This window comes from Musca domestica, unplaced genomic scaffold, assembly GCF_030504385.1.
Source record: "Musca domestica strain aabys unplaced genomic scaffold, Musca_domestica.polishedcontigs.V.1.1 7, whole genome shotgun sequence".
NCBI classification, from domain to species: domain Eukaryota; kingdom Metazoa; phylum Arthropoda; class Insecta; order Diptera; family Muscidae; genus Musca; species Musca domestica.
In genome coordinates, this window is record NW_026712383.1 from 5875838 (window position 1) to 5895745 (window position 19908).

The 19908-nt window shown below is 36.3% G+C and overlaps 3 protein-coding genes across 3 annotated transcripts; 2 read left to right on the forward strand and 1 right to left on the reverse strand.

Annotated features, from left to right (window-relative positions):
* Window positions 1-2146: 2146 nt before the first annotated feature.
* On the reverse strand, window positions 2147-8621 carry LOC101893954 (DNA topoisomerase 2). Its single transcript, XM_005191699.4, has 6 exons — window positions 8384-8621; window positions 5685-7673; window positions 4783-5611; window positions 3351-4719; window positions 2910-3293; window positions 2147-2837 (listed from the first exon to the last, which is right to left on the reverse strand). Exons 2-6 carry the CDS (start codon window positions 7492-7494, stop codon window positions 2760-2762), a joined length of 4470 nt encoding a protein of 1489 aa, XP_005191756.1. The 5' UTR covers window positions 7495-7673; window positions 8384-8621; the 3' UTR covers window positions 2147-2759.
* Window positions 8622-10256: 1635 nt separating this feature from the next.
* On the forward strand, window positions 10257-11854 carry LOC101896430 (tRNA-dihydrouridine(20a/20b) synthase [NAD(P)+]-like). Its single transcript, XM_005191714.3, has 4 exons — window positions 10257-10538; window positions 10604-10778; window positions 10848-11350; window positions 11421-11854. The coding sequence occupies exons 1-4, from the start codon at window positions 10407-10409 to the stop codon at window positions 11781-11783; spliced, it is 1173 nt and encodes a 390-aa protein (XP_005191771.1). The 5' UTR covers window positions 10257-10406; the 3' UTR covers window positions 11784-11854.
* A 1929-nt stretch (window positions 11855-13783) lies between these two features.
* Window positions 13784-18602, forward strand: LOC101893783 (sorting nexin-17). The gene has a single exon (XM_059129922.1). It carries the CDS (start codon window positions 14175-14177, stop codon window positions 15786-15788), a length of 1614 nt encoding a protein of 537 aa, XP_058985905.1. The 5' UTR covers window positions 13784-14174; the 3' UTR covers window positions 15789-18602.
* The last annotated feature ends 1306 nt before the right edge of the window (window positions 18603-19908 follow it).

Genomic DNA, 19908 nt, shown 5'->3' on the forward strand with positions numbered 1-19908 from the left:
TCTTTAGCCACTTTAGCCTTCTGGTTAACGGAGGAGTGACTGCTGGCTCAGTTTCGGAGAATGAAAACAAATCGTGCAGAACTTCCTTCCCCATGAGCCTATGTCTAATACCAAAAAGAGTCTGACAATGGCAAAGTTTCCTCCTTGTCTTCACAATCCCTATAGTAATAGAAGTCGCCATTCCAGTTAGAAGTCATGACCCTTATGTTATGGTGACCTGTGAATAATCCCACCACCAGTTCTAGGTCTGATTTCGTCTTGGATATAAGATACCTTAATCTTTTGTCCGAGACCATAGGGCCAATTTTCTTAGAGACATTGCATCCCCTTCCATTTAGCCAAATTTATGGACATCTCCCGGAATAATGTCCATGTATCACTCGGAATGAGTGGCATAAGGGTCCAAAATCAATTGACTCGAGATCCACATCTTACCAATTCATATGCAGATTCATTGCCAGAGATGTTGCAATGGCTTAGGACCCAACATGGATTTAATAGCAAACGAATTTAACGCTTTCAGGGCCCATAGTCTATCGACATATATAGTCACCGGTCCGTTCAGTTCACTGTTTATGTTCGCCAGCATACTGGTCTTAATTAACAACACCATTTCTAAACAGCAGCAAGCATTTCGTCAAATTGTTGCGGATATGGAACCGCTAAACCTGAGTCAGGACAGGATCCCTGCAGATTTCTAGGAAAGCCACCTGTGTGCCGAGAGAAGCACATGGATACTACGCCTTGACCACCCGTCAGAAATTGACACTTGTGAAGGTAACAAGGCCTGCCAACCTAATTAACACTAAATTGTTGGCAAGCCCATGCTAGAAGGAGGACAGAGCAAGATAAAAGTTGTCTTTTATTTCCTTTTTTACCCTCCACCATAGTATGGAGGGAATATTAAGTTTGCCATTCCGTTTGTAAAACATTGAAATATACATTTTAGACCCCACAAAGTATATATTCTTGATCTGCATAAAATTCTATTCTATTCTTTAGGTAGGTTGATAAAATTTTACTCAAATGTGTATTATGTCTGCAGGACTTTTGATATTGAAAATGGGTCATGCAGGTCCACGTTTTGGTATAGCCCCCATATATTGGTTCCTCCCTCTTTTTCGGTATTTTGATGATCTTATCGACTTTATTCGCCGGAAATGTTTCAAATTTGGTATTTGAAGTTCGTAATGGATAGTACAGTCTCATACAGACAATTGTCTGTGCAGGTCCTCGTCTTCGTATAGCCCCCATAAACGGTACCTCTCGATATTCTTGATGATTTTAGCGACATTATTCACCGGAAATGTTTAAAACTTGGTGTTTGAAATTCGAAATGAATACTACAGCCTAAGACGGAAAATTGTCTGTACAGGTCCACGTCTTCGTATAGCCCCCATATAGCGGTATCTCCCGTTATTGGGTATTTTGATGATTTTAGCGACATTATTCACCGGAAATGTTTCAAATTTGGTATTTGAAGTTCGTAATGGATACCACAGTCTATGACAGAAAATTGTTTGTGCATTTCCACGTCTTCGTATAGCCCCCATATAACGGTACCCCGGCGCTATTGATTATTTTAGCGAATTGTTTCAAATTTGGTATTTGAAGTTCGTAATGGATACTGCAGCCTGAGGCAGAAAACATGGTCTTATCAGTGAGCATCTGATGATATTTTTTTTTATCCCACCACCTAGGTGCATTACTCGAGTCCTAGTTACTTTGTTTGACAGGAAAATACTACAAGCAAAAATGAAAAGCTTTTATGTCATTAGAAAGAAATAGTAGAATCCAGTGAAGTCACTTCAAATTCTAACGAATTCGGTTTGAACAACAGTTGGACTTGTCGGAGTCCAGGAACGTGAATCAAAAACTTCAAAAAAAAGCACATCTGGGAAAATTTAGCCCAACTACTAAATTCGTTTAAATTTCTACGGACTGAAGAGTTACAGGCCAAATTAATATATCTCCCCAACTGTATTCAAGAGTAAGTTATGGAGCGATTCATAATAAAACCAGAGTACAGCTGCCCACATATATCAGTACATCATCATCAGGCGACCACCATTACATTTCGTTATTGAATAAGTTTTTTGTTTTTTCCTTTTTTAAAATTGTATTTTATTTTGCGTATATAATAATATTACTGTGAAATATGTGTTTTAGGAATCTTGTAGGCTAAAACAAAATAAATGTTTGAGATTATAAAAAAAATGTATTTACAAATAACTAATTATAATAGAATGGGGGACAAATTTTATTAAAAATAAAGACATTTTTAATGAGGGGTTCTTTGTTTTGCTTGAAATATTAAAATAATTTAAACATAAACACCTTAATGTTAGGTTGAAAAAAGTTTCGCTTTTTCATAGTAATAAAAATAAGAGGTCATGTAGTGGTTATCCAATTCACAGTAGGAAACACATCAATAGAAATAAAATATTTTAAGTGGACACGACGATGAATGGATATTGGTTAGTTGGAAAAAAAACTCCGAATTGTGTGTACAAAACAAATAAACAAGGTGTTTAAATAAAAACATTTAGGACAAAATTAAAACTTGTAAATTGAAAAATAGATGGGTAAAAGGGGGCGCGGGTGTTAATGTAACAGTTTTTTCTTTTTGTAGAATGTAAATTGGTTGGTGTGAATACAATATATTTTTTTTTTGGAAAAACATTTCCCATTTGTATATGTATGTGTGTGTATATTTAAAACTAAAATGTAGTCTATATTTTACCATAAAGACTACTAAATTAAGCCTCAAAATCTGAATCATCATCATCATCATCTTCGCTATCGCTGGCCACAATACGTTTCTTTTTCTTCTTTGTCTATAACGAAACATGAAGCAATCATGAAATATGCAATTAAATTCACAATTTATTGGAAAATACTCTACATACCTTTTTATCAGAATCACTATCCGGACTGGATAAGTTGGCCTTCTTGCGCGGTCGCTTGACTGCTGCTGCAGGCTTTTTCTTTTTAACCGGTGTATCTTCTTCTGGTTGGAAATCATCAAAGTCACTGTTTTCAGCGTCTGATATTTTGGCCACTGTATTGGAGGACTCTTTGACGGCATCGTTTTCTTTGAAAACCATTTCACCCTCGCTGCTCTGTTCCTCCTCAGAATCTAAAAGACCAGAGTAGTTGATCTTTTTGTTGGTGGCTGCTCGTCGACCGGGACGATCGGCACGGGGAGCCACGGCCGCCACGCTCATTTCAACATCACTGCCAGACAAGTTTAGGTCGTCTTCCTCATCTGAGCTTCCGGCCTTTTTCTTTCGCTAAAACAGAAAACAAATAGTTGTCAATATTCATGGAGACATCACTGAATTACTTACACCCTTGGCCTTGAAATTTAACGTGGACTGTTTCATTCCATCACCAGTTTCATCTTTCTTTTTGCGTCCCCTTTTGGGTGCTGCTGCGGTACCAGGCTCCTTTTTAACTTTTGCTGCCTTGGCGACGCCACCAGACTCTACCAAATTATCAAACTCATCGCCTTCTTCCTTTATGGCGGCTGGATCCTTGCCAGCTGCCTTCTTATCTACCTTTTCCTTTTTAACTTTGGTAGTGGCTGCGGCTGCTGCTGCTACTTTCTTCAATATTTCCTCCGTTACTTTGAATTCTACCTTAACACCTTGTGGATCGGGGAAAACATCTGCTCCACCTTTGTCTCCACCACGTTTCTTAGTAGCTGCAGCCGCGGCTGCCTTATTCTTGGCCAGTGCCTTAGCCTGTTTCTTGTTAATACCCAACTCATCCAGACGTTCCTTTTCTTCAACTTCATCTAATTTCTTTTCCAGTTCATCGAGATCATCCAACCACAGCATTTGTATGGTCTTCTCTTTAAGGGCAGCCAATTCAGCAAGTTTCTGATCGCGTTGTTTTAACAGTTCATTCTTACGTTCTTCTGTCAACATCCACATGGACATACCCAAAAGATAATCGAATTTCTTGACATCGGTAAGTTTTTGGAATGCTTTTTCAGGATCTGCAGCTGTTTTCTTCTCCTTCTTTACTACCGATGTGGACGCAGCCTCCTCTTCTTCGCCTTCTTCCTCGTCTTCAGGCTCCTCCTCCTCTTGCATATTGATGCGTCTTTGCCATTCCTTGACTGGATCGGGACGATAACCACGCTTGATCAGTTCATCAATCATTGCTTTACGTTTCTTGTTTTCAACCACCAGCGTACGTTCACACTTCTCCAAAATGAAACGAGCCTGATCAGTGAGGCGATCAGCCTGCGCCGTCAACATACCGACCAAATAATCTTTACGCTTCTGATAGTAATCTAAACGCAGGGGATAGAAGGATCTTAGTATATCCACCGATGTTGGATAACGCCTTAAACAGTTGAGTTCATCAAATGCATGCATTTGATTTGTGGACATAGAAGAAGTCAGCTTGAAAACACGATGGAAACCACCGGGTTCTTCATTAAGACGATCGAATTCTCCGGGAGCCAAGGTTATGACGAAACGTACTGTCGTGTCGGTGTGATATTCACGATAATCCGAAATAATCGGTTTAACCTTTTCCGAACCATTAGCCAAGGGCTCCAAAACATTTTCTTTATAGGTTTGGGTCCATGTTCCAACAGGCAACTCTGATATTTCAATTTTATCTCCTTGAACAATTTGTATATTACCCGAACTGATGTAGCGGCCATCTGAGATATATTCAATTGTACCGCGGAAATTCTTATACCTAAACGAAAGTATTGCCATGTATTAAAACGAAACATAAAATCAATTAAGATTTTCCACTCACCATGGATGCATTACTTGAGGTTCCTCGCCGGCCAACATGCGTCGTATATTCCTCATTATATCCCTTGGATTGTGATTGTAGATTTTAGTTGACCAACCGGTACCAATACCATCAGCACCGTTTACCAAGACCATTGGTATAATGGGTATATACCACTGGGGTTCAATCTTTTGACCATCATCTACCTCATAGGCCAAGAGAGGATCATCCATGGGATGGAATATGAGACGGGCCAGTGGTGACATTATTGTGAAAATATAACGAGCGCTAGCACAATCCTTGCCACCCGTTAAACGAGTACCGAATTGACCTCTAGGCTCTAGCAAATTGATATTATTCGAACCCACATAGTTTTGGGCCAAATTAACAATGGTCATTTGCAGGGATACCTCACCGTGATGGTAGGCAGACATTTCAGCAACCGAACCAGAAAGCTGGGCAACCTTAACTTCACGTTTGTCATTACGTTTGAAGCAGGTGAACATAACTTTACGCTGGCCGGGTTTGAAGCCATCCACCAAACATGGTATGGAACGTACATTGTCGGCATTTGAGAACAATACCAATTCCAAATTAATGAAATCGGCATATGTCACAGCTTTTGTGCCTTTCGTGTAGAGATATCGTTCCGGTAATCCAAGAGTTTTTCGTCGCTTGACTTCGTCCATATGGGCAGTAAGCCATTCTTTACGCGACTCAATGTGTTTCTTAGAGAATGCCATTACAATACTGTCATCATCTTTGGAGCCATCGTATTTAAAGAGAATTCGATGACGTTCCATATCTTGGAAATATTCTTTAGCCTCCTTCGATGTGGAGGTACCCAAACCTGAAATAGACAGATGTATAGAAAATATTCATTAGTTTGTCTTCCTATTTCTGTAACACCAAAAAATAAAAACCTTTGTAGTATTTGATATTGTAGGTATTGTGATTGGGTGTATCGTTCTTCCATTCCTCGAACTCAGGCAGTGAGTAGAATGAGAGTTCCTCGTTCTTCTTTGTGGCTTTAACAATGGGTGTAATAAATTCCTCCAAAAATGGCAACCGGAGCAGTTCGGGCCAATTTGTGTGTATAAAGTTGATGAGCAAACCTTTAATGTGGGAACCGTCCTGATCCTGATCTGTCATTATCATTACCTTGCCATAACGTAGGGTCTTGATATCATCCATGGTAAGATATTTCTTTTTATATTGCAGGCCAATGATTTTACACAGATTGTTGATTTCAGCATTTTCAGCTAATTGTTTGAACGTGGCCTCACGAACATTCAACAATTTACCACGCAATGGAAATACACCATAAAAATTACGACCAATAACACCAAGACCAGACACAGCCAGAGATTTGGCTGAGTCACCCTCAGTGAGAATTAGAGTACACATGTAGGAATTTTTCGTGCCAGCTTCGTTGGCATCCTCCAACTTGGGTATACCCTTGATTTTTGAAGACTTCTTACCACCGGTTTTGGCAATATCATTTTGGGCTTTAAATTTGGCCCATGACAATACGGATTCAACGATGCCGGACTTGGAAACGCTTCCAATGAATTTCTCTGATATATTACATTTGGAGCCGAAACCTTTGGCTTGAAGTGTCATGTTTTCCTTGGTTTGCGAATCGAATGTGGGATTTTCAATTAAACAATTGACAAAAATCCACATATGATTACGAACTTGAAAGGGTTTAATGTTGATGCCACCTTTATTTTTCTTTTTCAAAACTTCCAGTAGTTGTTTGATAATATTGTCCACCACATGATCGACATGACGACCACCCTTAGTTGTGGCAATTGAGTTGACAAACGAAACTTGTTGGAAACCACGATCCGATGGACAACAGGCAATCTCCCAACGTTCTCCACACTGTTCGTAGACAATTTTAACGGGCTGACCGGCGGAGTCATCTTCACCTTTGACATAGAGATCGATATAATCTTTGAAATTCTTTACAGCCAATTTTTTTCCATTCAAATATACGGCAATGCCTTTCGTGGAAGCCGCCACATCAAAGGCTCTTCTGGACATCAAGGCAACAATGTCTTCATCCAAACGATCCATTTTGAATTTGGCCAAATCAGGGCAGAATGTAATTTTTGTATAATCTGTACCGGCAAATTCTTTAATCTTGGGATCTGTGGTTTTTGTCATGTTTGCCGCCCAAGTTTGTTTGAAGGAGCGTTTGAACTGTTTCGAAGCCGTTTCCACGGTAAACATGGTGGAAAATATGTTACACAACTTCGCACCATAGCCATTACGACCACCGGTAACTTTTTTCTCATCGTCATTGTAGTTCGAAGAGGTCAACAAATGACCAAAAATCATAGTTGGCACATACATTTTTTCCTCTTTGTGCATTGTTACCGGTATACCCTGGCCATTGTTCCATATCGAAATTGTATTCTTTTCGGCTTCGATATCAATTTTAATTGCACTCATGGACTTGTCCCTTTGCTTGTTGTCGGCGGCATTTACCAAGATTTCATCGAAAATTTTGTAGAGACCAGGAACAAATGATATTTCTCGTTGGACCATACGATTCTTTTCTTCATTATACACCCACATCAATTCCTTGGTATGTTCAACAGAACCAATGTATGTATCGGGTCTCAAAAGAATATGCTCCAATTGTGATTTCTTTTGGTACATCTTTTCGATGGATATACCACCACCGCCACCACCACTACCCGAGGCATTGCTTCCATTCTCCATTTTTAATTTGGTATGAAGTGCAGTAAAAAATCTAGGAATGCGTTGAGTAATAAAATTTGTGTTATCTCCTTAGACGTTAAATGTACAAACGATTTTAATAAAATAATGTTACAAATTATTTTCAAGTGCTGCTGTCGAATTTGCTTGTTTATATGTCCTTAGAATATTATAAACGCATCCTGAAAAGATAAGAGAATTAAAGATAAATAAAATTACAACATATAATAAAAACACACAACCTTTCAATGGCGAACACAAGAATCAACTAAGCCAATCTAAAGGAAATTACAAAAATTGCAGCTGCTGTGTTTCGAAAAAGGATCAAAGGTAGCTCAAAGGAACAGGAGGCGTCCTTTAGGTACAGCTTAAGAATGGTTTCCATACAAAACGACCAAGAGAGAAAGAGCGAGAGAGATACTCAAAGAGCACATATACACACAAACAAATTCCCATGCAAACTTCCAAGTGAGCGGGAAAACTGTATCTGCATTGTATATGCATATGTTTGTGTGCGTGTGCAAACAAATGCACAAACGCGAAAAACAATGTAGAAATGCCGACAAAAAAAACCAAACAAAGCAACACGCTCAATACGCCGCAAATACAGCAGCCATAGGAGGTACATAAGAACTATGCAATAATTATGGTTAAAACTATGAAAATCCAGCTACTTCTTAATGATTCCTCGAAATGGTGGAATTTGTTAAATTTACAAAGTTCGGACCGATTTAACATCAAGCCGCCATTTTTGCAAACATTACACAACTGAATATGAGATGAAAGTAACATTAAAAGCACTTCACGCCAATCGGAGCCGACAAATTTCCAAGTTTTTTTCATTTAAGTTTTCGCGATATTAATTCTTAGACAATCGTTTTTATATACATACCACCACGCCGCTATTGCATTAAACTGTACACCATTACAGCCAATATTTTTGCAAACCGATTAAGACGTTAATAACGCAGCGTCCTTATATATATTTACTTCTTCTGTATAATTCTAAGCCTTTTTTTTCGGTGCTTTGTATGGAATAAATCAAACAATTGATATTTTACAATTTACACCTTGCAAAAATATTTTTACCGCACTTCGACTGTAGGAACGCGCGTCGTCTGAATGGCTTGTAATCTTCGTTAAATACGAATTGTCAACGAAGTCTGTGAAAATCATAACGGCGTCACTTTTTATGAGTGCGAATAAAAAATCGATAACCGATTAGAGGGAAACGCATTCGAAGTGCCCTTTTCACGTGGCGACGTTTACATGACAATGTCTATTCAGATTAACCTTCATTATCAGGATTTTTAGTAGTTTAGGGCGTTGTTGACATTTTCCCTCTATTATTGATATATTTGACATATCAATGTTCACAAGCGCTGTTTTATATACAATGGGTACAATAAATAACAACGTAACCTAAAATTCGACGTACTCGGTCGACGTTTTTCATCACAGAAGTAAAACACATGTAATTATATGATTGTTACCATGGTATAAGAATATGGGTATATCATGGCAGAAGAATACAGGTAGATGCATCAACGCTTGGGAGCATTGATATGTCAAAAAAATTTAAATGGGTTTTTGAAATATAAGTAGATTTTGTTATGAGGTTGTTATGATATGCATTTTTAGACAATTTTAACTAATTTGAATAACTTTTCATTCAAATATTTAAATTTCCAGATAGATTTGACAGTTCATTGTCCCAGCAGCTGTGTCGATGCGACTACTTGTATTCTTCTACTATAATTGTTATCCATGGTAAAATTGTTGAATCACGCTTGAATTCCATCACGAATAACTTTTTTCTGGAAAATTCTCACCAAAATGCTTTTGTACGCTTGTAAACAATATAATGAGCTGTCACTGTCGGACAAGTCTGAAGTTGGTTGCAGTTTTTTCATCTCACCCTGCAGGCATATTAATGTCAAATTATAATTTAAAACGACAGCAGGATTTTAGTGCGGTTCTGTAACCCCTTTATGAAATGTCACAAGACATGCCTAGCCATGACTTCAAGCTTCTTATGTACTTACACATTTACTCATGGTATGGCTACAAGCTATTTAAAATTCAGTTTTGGCATGGAATTTAATTATAAAACGGTTAAGATCATATTTTGGAAGAAATTACAGGTATTTAATTTATCTTTCGCTTGTGTACATTTGGATACAGATGTTAGTTTGTAACGATAAATAATTAAGAAATCTCCTTACATAATACTATGTAGGTTCTTCCATGGCTCAATAAGAAAGGTATCTCAACTTCGAAGAAATAAGGAAAACTGCAGCACTGTACCGTAGTCTTATAGTATCGAATATATTTTTAAACATGCAACAATTGGTTTTATTTATTTTACTTGTTTTCACAAACTTACTATACTGGGGAAACCCCCCAAATTTCGAATGAAATTGGGGTTTATCCACAAAATTGAATCCAAGATAGAGGGGCAATGTTGTTTCATCCCAAAATAATACACTTTGTTGCCCGTTAAAGTGGAAATTATGCATTTTTGTTGCATTAAATCTATTTTCATTTTAGTTCAAGACAGTACATACATATTCAAACAGTTTATATATTTTGACAGAATAGGGGCACCAAAAGAAAAAAATGTTTTTATGGGGTAGCTTTGTTCTACCTTCTGTAATTGTGTCATGTGCTCTTCTAAAATAAAACCAATTATATTCTAAAATATTTTGTATACATATATTCTCTATATTTTTGTAATACGATCGTGCTATATCATCATTTATAATCAGACACACCTAATATGCTGGTCATACTTGGCCACTTAAATTCGCCTTATAAAACATAAACAATGAAATTCGCCTGTTTACCTTGACTCGTGTGCGACGAAAGTTGTCCAAATCATTCAAATTCCCATAAGAACACAAAAGGAGCACTGAATGGATCGGGAACGCTGTGACATATTGGAGCTGTTAAATGGTGGAAAGTCTTCGGACGGTTTTCTGCGTGTGGCGGCACCTATGGTCAGATATAGCAAATTGGAATTCAGGCGATTGCTAAAAAAGCATGGTGTAAGTTTTGTATATCTGGTCTTATTCTTTGAATGTGTCCAAATAAATGGATTTTATCAAACTAGGTGCAATTGAGATTTACACCCATGATTATAGCAGATTCATTCACAAGAAGCGAGAAGGCTCGACAAAATGAATTCACAACAGCTGAAGATGATATACCGGTGATAGCTCAGTTTGCCGCCAAAGATGCAAATGAATTTGTAAACGCTGCACAGCTTGTTTATCCATATGTAGATGGTAATAGAAAATAATTTTTTGCTCTAACTCTTTTGAAGAAAAACAATTTTTAACACATACAATTCATAGGCGTGGACTTAAATTGCGGTTGCCCACAGTCCTGGGCCATAGCCAAAGGTTACGGTTGCGGTCTCTTGAAGAATCCTGAGCTAGTAAAGGATATTATTAGTACCACACGACGGACATTAAACGAACACATAAGTATATCCGTAAAGATACGTCTGTTGCAGCACGCTTCAAGTAGAACAACAGTGGAATTTGCCCGTCAATTGGAAATGTGTGGTGCTACATTTATAAGTTTACATGGAAGGACTATGTGGCAAAAAACATCGGAACCCTTGAATGTGGAAGCAATACGAGATATTAAAGATGCTCTGAATATACCCTTGATTGCCAATGGAAGTGTTAAAACCTGGGATGATGCTTGTACGCTGCATAAACAAACCGGTGCAGATGGTGTTATGGTGGCACGAGGACTGCTGTCAAATCCTGCTCTGTTTAATATGAAATACAAGAATGCAACAGTTACACCAATAGAGTGTGTACAGGATTGGTTGGATATTGCTGCAGAGGTAAGTATTTTTCAGACATAGTATTTTACTACGGACATTTAAACTAAAAAACTTCCAAATATACTTGCAGGCGGGGGAGAATTTACATTTCCTGACGTTTCATCATCATCTTACATTCATGTGGGGTGCACATTTGAAACGCAAAGAACGCCTGGAATTTAATTCGTTTACCACAAAGGAAGAGATATTCAATTTTTTTGCTGATAATTACAACATCAAACCTACAACGCAATTCATAGAAAAGTCTTATCCACCATACACAAATTGTTCCTACGATCATTTCCAACCAGAAATTAAAGATGTAAATAATGTGGAAGATTGCACCTCATCATGGAATTCAAACACAAAAGGGAAATTCTTCAGCGAATTTTCTGAAGAATTGGATGCTGATGATGACTGTAGTTTGGGAAATAGCTTCTTCGCTGATATGTAAATAATTACCTATGTCATAGAAATAAGAATGTTAGTTGATACCGTAATATAGCTACATTTGTGACAAAAATATGTTTATGCATTTATATTGAATGAGAATGAAATGATAAAATCCTGACCTCTTCATTTACATACAGCTAACCTGCTTAAGCGATCTGAGTGAATATCGATTAATATTACTACAGATGGCCTGTATGAAATATTAAATGTTTAGTATGCATCTTTACGCCGCTATCGTGGTATTGATGGCTAGATTCGCTGGTTTGCGAGACAACATGGGACATTTGTTATATATAATCGTGATATTATTATTACAAGGTAACATCAAATACAGAGAACCACTGGTTGCAAATGCATTACCCGATGATTTAAAAAGTTTGCTAAATACAGCTTATATATTGTAAATTACATCAGGACAAGAAATGTGTATTCTTCATTCAGAAATGGATAGTCTTCATTCATATCTTCTTTTCCATACCGTGATACGTTGGTTATCCAGCGGAAAAGTACCGATGCGGTTAATGGAACTACGGCATGAAGTTAATAAATACTTAGGCAAACCCGAACTAATCGGCATTTTTGCAGTTCACGATAAAATTCGAGTGTTCTTTAAAAAGCTCTTTTGTGGGAGAATGGTGTTAAAATGTGATTACTTTTAAAAACTTGTAACCCTAATATTATAAACCAATTTTTGCGCATTTATAACTTTTGAGAAATAATTTTAGTACCCATTCCGGAGGAGAGATACAAAACTTAACAACCAAAAAAGCTGTAAGTTCGGCCGGGTTGGACTTTGAATACCCCACCATTTTGAACGAATTTGGCAATTTTCAAAAAAAAAAATCCGTTAAAAATTCTGTTAAAATCTTAAAAATAAAAAATGTAGCCGTCATATTAGGGTCTAAACGACGACGTGGACCGGCATAGGCAATGTTCTAGTACCCGTTAGGAGTTTCCAATACGAAATTTGAAACGATTCCGGTGAATAATGTTGCTGAAATCATCAAATCGGGAGCTACCTTTATATGGGGGCTATACGAAGACGTGGACCTTCATACAAAAATTGTATATGGCTGTAGTATCGATTAGGCTGTAGTATCAATTACGAAGTTCAAATGTGAAATTTGAAAAAATTCCGGTAAATAAAATCGCTTAAATCATGAAAATACCGAATATCAGGAGGTACCGTTATATGGGGGCTATACGAAGACGTAGAGCTGCATACAAATTTTTTTTGTCATAGGCTGTAGTACCCATTATGAACTTTAAATATGAAATTTGAAATAATTCCGATAGATACTGTCGCTAAAATCATAAAAATAATAAATAAAAATATTTTATATGTAGCCCTTTTTTCTCTCTATCGCAAATTGGTATAAACAGTATTGAAGTGTATTTTTCTTTGTCCAATCGAAAATTTCTCATGAAATATTTCAATATCTGACATACAATTTTATAAGCTTTCACGAAACTCTAACCTGATACGATAGAAACCGACCTAGTTATCCCTACTTTATTTACAGCTGAATACATTTTTCCATGTCTCATTCGTAAACAAGCTAGCAGTTGGTCATTATGCCTTACACCCATTCGTAAACAAATTGTTGTTGGTCATTTTGTTTTGTACATTTATTCTTTTGCGTCTCACTCATTTTGCTCTTCCTATTTGGAACGTTTATAACTGAGTACGGTCCAAATAAATTAGCTTTAATTAATTAATTTATTAGTAACTGTTTTGACAATTCGGAAAAAAATTAGTTCAACATCTCCATTGCCGACCATGTTTTATGGCCATAGTAGGTATGAACCATTCCTAGAAGTCATATTGGAGTGAAAAAGTAGAACATCTAAACAAGATTAGAAACAAGCCGATTGCCATAAGATTAATATATGTTTTTATAAAAATATATGTTTATGAAAATCCATTTAAATTATAAATATATTAATCTTTTTCTCAGCTAATCCAAGCCGCCGAAAACAATTGCAAATCACCGCCGAATGATTTAGATGATACATCGCAGCTGTAAAAATTGTTTGGCTTTGTTTTACCCAAGCAGACAGATTCACTTTGTTGCTAATTTTTATCGACAATTCTTTGTCTGTCTTCATATTCGTATCGTCGTAAATGACTAATTAGAGAAGTGAAGTGTAGCCCACGTAAATTAATTTTTGCAAGAAACCAAATAAAATACATTCATCTATAAATCTACACAATTAGTAACGATTTTGGGTATTGTTGTATCATCGGTACCGGAACCAAATAAAAGAGAACACAATTGTGAAAAGAGTAAATACACAATAAAATCGAAATATGTGCAATAAAGTAAACATTCAGTCAATCATATACACTTGAAATTGGATACCTAAAATCCACTTTGTTTTTGTGATAGAAATGCATTTCTCTATTCCTGATACACAGGAATTATATTCCGAAACGACTGGTACTACCTACACAAGTTATAACATTTATATTAATGGTACTTTTCATGCCTGCCTACGCTACAAACAGTTGCATGCTCTGAACGAACAATTGCGAAGGCAGCTGTTGCCCATTGGCCATGTTATGCCAGAGTTTCCTCCAAAGAAATTTTTGCCATTAACCAACTCACAAGTTGAAAGTCGTCGTCAATCCTTGGAGCACTATTTGCAACTGCTGGGTCAAGATGCACGTGTTTCAAAGCTGCCGATCTTCCAACAATTCTTTTTAAATGCCCAGCTGGAAACCGCCCTGGCGGATGGTATTTTCGAAGAGTATTTTGGTTATGGCACCGAGGATGGTGATTCATCCTCCAATCGCGTTGAGGAATATATGCGCTGTACATGCCTTGAAGTTATACTACCAAATGGTTATCAGCTCAAGGTAGACAGTTATGTGTCGGACAATGCAACAGCATTATTGCGAAAGGCTCTAACTTGTGTGCAATTGCCTGCTGATATGATGCCATACCTCTGTTTGTTTCTGGTGCGACGTGAAAGCAAAGACTCGTTGGTGTTATTGAGGAAACTAATGGATTTTGAGTCACCGTTTGTGTCGCGACTTTACAACCAACCGTGCCAAATTCAAATACGTAAAAGTTATTGGAATCCCGCCTATGATCTGGTGCTAATGAAAAATCCAATTGCCTGTAATCTGCTGTTTATGCAAACAATTTCCGAGATTGAGCGTGAATGGATAATTGCCTCGCCGGAGGTGTTGAAAAAATTGAAATCGCTACAAGAATATGGTATGCATAAGGAATACATTGATATGGCCAGACAACTGCCATTATATGGTTGTTTGCAGTTCCAAGCCTCAGTTGTGGATTATCCGGAACCCGAAACAACTGCCTTAATAGCCATAGGTAACAAAGAGTTGAGCATGAGAACTATGCAACAGGATAAAATATTGGAAACCAAATTTCGAGTTACCCGTATGAGAGTGTGGCGTGTCACCGCCTTACACAATACCCAGCAAACGGACAGCAAAGAGAAGACATCAAATCTGCAGTTGTCATTTGAATATTTGATGTCGAAACAGAATCTGCGATGGATTACCATCAGTAGTCCACAGGCAATGCTAATGTCTGTGTGTTTGCAGGAAATGGTTAATGAATTGCTCAATTACAAGGATAATAATAAAGAACCAGCAGCACCTACACCCACGGGCAGCAGCTCACAACAGACTACTTGCTCATCATCATCGTCGACTTCATCGTTTACCTATCCAACGCCTACATCCTCATCATCATGTTCGTCTTCCTTTGCTCCTCACGCAAATCCCAATAGTTACGTGCAATCCTATAATGATCCGATTTTGGGCGGAGATGAGGAGTCCGCCTCGCCGTGTGATAACAACTCAACAGAGGCGCCAATTAAATTTTTAGCTCAACGAATTTTAAGCAAACAAAATCCTAGAATATCAAAGCAACATTCCTACGGCGCTGTCTTCTTTCGCAACTCAATGTTGGCGCGAGAGGATTCAGTGCAAAACGAGGCATTTGAGGGAATTGGTGATGATGATTTATAAAATGGGTTTTTTATGATCAAATAAGAAATGTAAATAATTTGAGTTTAGAGATTGTCCATATATGACAAGTTATGATATGTTCAAAGTAAACGAACGTGAATCATTTGGTCGGTTCCAGAACCTGTAAGAATCTACTAGCTTTGCAATTTTCTCCGATATCATAAAGGGAAAATCGGTTATCGCTAGTAAAAACTTTTACATTCCTGCAATTCTGGAACAGACCAATTATTGTACGAAATGTTATATTGTGCCAAAGTCGTCCAGTTCCATTCATCTCTTGTTATGTTGACATTTTTAATTTTTGGGATTAAAGGCAAGTCGATATGCCTTTCTATGCATAAGGGATATGCAACAGTGCAACTTCGATAGGAAGGATTGATATTTTGATTTGTTCGAAAAATTATTTAATTATTCAAATTGATTGTAGTGAATACTTCTGACCAGTTTAGTTTAAAGAAATTAAAACAAGTTTTTGTTTCTGTTTATCCTCCGATATTAACATATTCTCTTATTGAACGCACGTCGGTCGCAAAGAATCAGTGCCTCAATATAGTTCCTGTAAACAATGAGGCACTGATTCTCAGTGACTGAGGAAGCGCCGAGGATAAACCGAAACTTATTTCATTTTTAAACCCTCGACCATTCTATGGTCACCCCGTTTGTAACTCCTCGAAATTTTCATAATAGACCCTACAAAGTATATATATTCTGGATCAGCGTAAAATTCTAAGACGATCTAGCGATGTCCGTCTGTCTGTTGTAATCACGCTATCTTTCAAACAAATTGAGATAGAAGGCTAAATTTTTGCATACATGCATAGTTTACCAATAGGCAGGTTAAGTTCGTAAATCTGTCATGTTGGTCCATGTTTTTGTATAGCCCTGATATAACGGTACCTCCCGATATTCGGTATTTTCATGATTTTAGCGACATTATTTAACGGAATTATTAAAAATTCGTATTTGCAGTTCGTAATGGTTAGCCTATGACAAACATTTTTGTATGCAGGTTCAAGTCCTCGTATAGCCCCCATATAATGGTACCTCCCGATAGTCGGTATTTCGACGATTTCAGCAAAATTATTCAGTGGAACTTTTTCAAATTTCGCACTGGAAGATCCTAATGGGTACTACAACCTAAGACAGAAAATTGTCAGTGCAGGTCCACGTCTTTGTATAGCCTCCATATGACGGCACCTCCCGATTTTCATAATTTTTGCGACATTATTCGCCGTAATTGTAACAAATTTCGTATTTGAAGTTCACAATGGGCACTACAGCCTATGACAAAAAAAAAAAATCGTATACAGCCCCATGTCTTCGTATAGCCCCCATATAACGGTTTTCATTTAAGTGGGGTTTTGGGTTGTTTTAAAACTTTTCAGTTTCTTTCGAAATGGTGAAGGGTATTAAAAGTTCGGCCCAGCTGAACTTAACTGCTTTTTTACGTGTTTTAACTAAACTGGTTAGGAGTATTCTCCATAATCAATTTGATTGTTGAATCTATTTTTCGAGCAGGTTATAAAAATAACTCCTATTACGTATACCCACTACATTAAGAAGTTGTAAGACAAAGAACTATGGCGTTCTTTGTCAATATTGTCAATTTCATACTAACTTACTGGCGTATCTCTTTGTTAGAGTTGGCGTATTGGTTATCTGCAATCAAGTATCGTATTTGAATAGGTAAAGTTTCTTTTGTTTACATAAGTATTTTAGAACATAACAATGATCAAGTACATATAAAAATATATGGCTAAGAATTTGTCGTTACCCATTCAAATGGTACAGATTTTATTCGATCTCTATATTATACATCAAATGGTAAGTTAATTCCAGATTAAAATTATATAAAAAAAAGAAAATTTTCGAATCCGACAGAATTGTAACTACTTGTATATTTCTGTCTATATCTTTGGCAGCTTTCTGGGTGCATAAAAACAAAGTTTTCCATTTTCTCCATTACAAATCTATTTTGATTATCTATGTCTATTTTGTTCATGCCATTTTTGCATTTAATCGTACAAGACTTCTTAAAAATAAAGAAAGGAACCTATTAATATAACAAATTTTGTACATCTCATAAAAAACTAAAACGTAAATTAGTAAAATATTCTCTTATAAAATATCAGTAATCATTAAAAAACAGTGATAAAATCAGCTGAACATAAATTGTAATACAAAACAAAAAACAGTTAACAAAATAGTCATTGTATTACAAAAGATTAATACTAAAGCAAAATCTCTAAATATACGTGTAAAGTTAGAGAACACATTGATATAATATATATACTTACCTATAAGCATAAACCCGACTTTATTTTCTATTTTATTCTTCTATCAATCTACTTTTGTTCAAAACAACGAATCATGATCTTGTCTAAAAAAAAAACTAAAAAATATTTTTTTATAGAAAAATTTATTTGATTGCCAAAAGATTTTGAAACAAAATCTCCTATGTTTGTAAATTAATAAAACAAAATTCTAAATTTAATAAAAAATATTTGTTAACTCATTAAAAATTGTATTCGTTTTGGAAGAGAAGAAATTTTATTTACAGGATTTTTTATATACACATACATACATATATATTTGTATAATTTAAGATATCTTTTGTAAATGCATTTAAACATTTTTACATGCCTACACATCTCCAAAAATTGCATATACATATATATATATATTTACGTATAATTAGTTTGAAATATTTAAAATTTACTATTTTTACTACTCAATTATATAATTAATAAAAAATAAATAAATGTGTTATGTAAAGTTTTTGAATTAATAAAACATAACAATAATTATATAAAACCGTCTATAAAAAATCAATAGATATTTTGTTTAAGATAGGGAGTGGAAAGTTTTCTAAAAGGCATGTGCATGGTGGGGGTTTGGGGAGTGATCTCTTTAAGTTGAAGGGTACTTAGAAGCTCAGGAAGGAATTTCAATTTCGACTCAACTTTTAATGAACCAAAACAAGTAAAATGGACATTAACAGACAAGTCACAGATTCTGATTGGATTTTTTAAATATTTGTTTAATTTATTGAATCTTTCATATATTGTGATGAAAATAACAATAAGTTTTCATATCTTATATCTTGTTTCGAACAACTTTGAGAGTATAGATAGAAGACCGATGTGTCTGATTGGAGTTTGTTTTATCTTCATTAATTAGTGTAAATGTAGGAACATTAGAGGAATAATAGCATTAAAAACAAAAACCAATAAGATTAAAAAACACAGTTCAAGCTCAAATTGTGAAAAATATTATGTTTTCATACCAACTATGATCCAAATAACATTGCTGTGTAGTCCATATTATGACTTCGATAAGGATTATATTAAAAAATGTTTTGTTGTGCTTTTATGGTTGAAATAAAAGCCAATGTTTGTTAATACTAAAGGTGTAAAGATTTATTGGATGATGAGCGTTCACAGCTACTAATTTGAAAGGAATGAAGAAGTTACAATGTAGTGAGTCAGACTCGAGTGACAGACAAAACAAGACTGAGCAAGCTAAAATGGCGGTAGCACGGCGTCCTATTATGTGGGCGTTGCCGTATAGGATGTTGCGACATGAGATGCCATATTGTTAATGTGGGTTGCCCCAACATCTCCCTCCTTAAGATGAGAAGGTGATCTTGAAATAGGTTCGACTGGTTGTCTGCGACTTGTTATTCTTTGAGGTGTCCAGTTTGGTGAACCTGTTGGAGTTGCAAAATGTTCTTGATGGTTAGGCAAAGCGATTTCGAATTCTTTAAGTAGTACGTCCAATGGTAGTTTTTGTCGTTCTTGACTGCTTGACTCTACCGATTCTCTATGTCGAAGTTGATCAGTATGAGCTCGTACTAGAATTTTCCTGTCCCCAACGTCGATTAGAGTGTTGTAAATGACTTTCCCTTTACGCTCGACTATTTCGCCTGTTGTCCAGTAACTTTTGTTTCCTTTGAAGTTTCTGGCATAGACCAATTCTCCGTTGCTAAACTCTCTGTTTTTGGTACCGTGTTTGGTATTGTACTGCTGTTCCATTTTGTGATTGACGTTATACTCAGGCGATTGTTGCTTCCTTAGAACGTCGAAGACCGTTCTCATTTTTCTTCCGATGAAGGATTCTG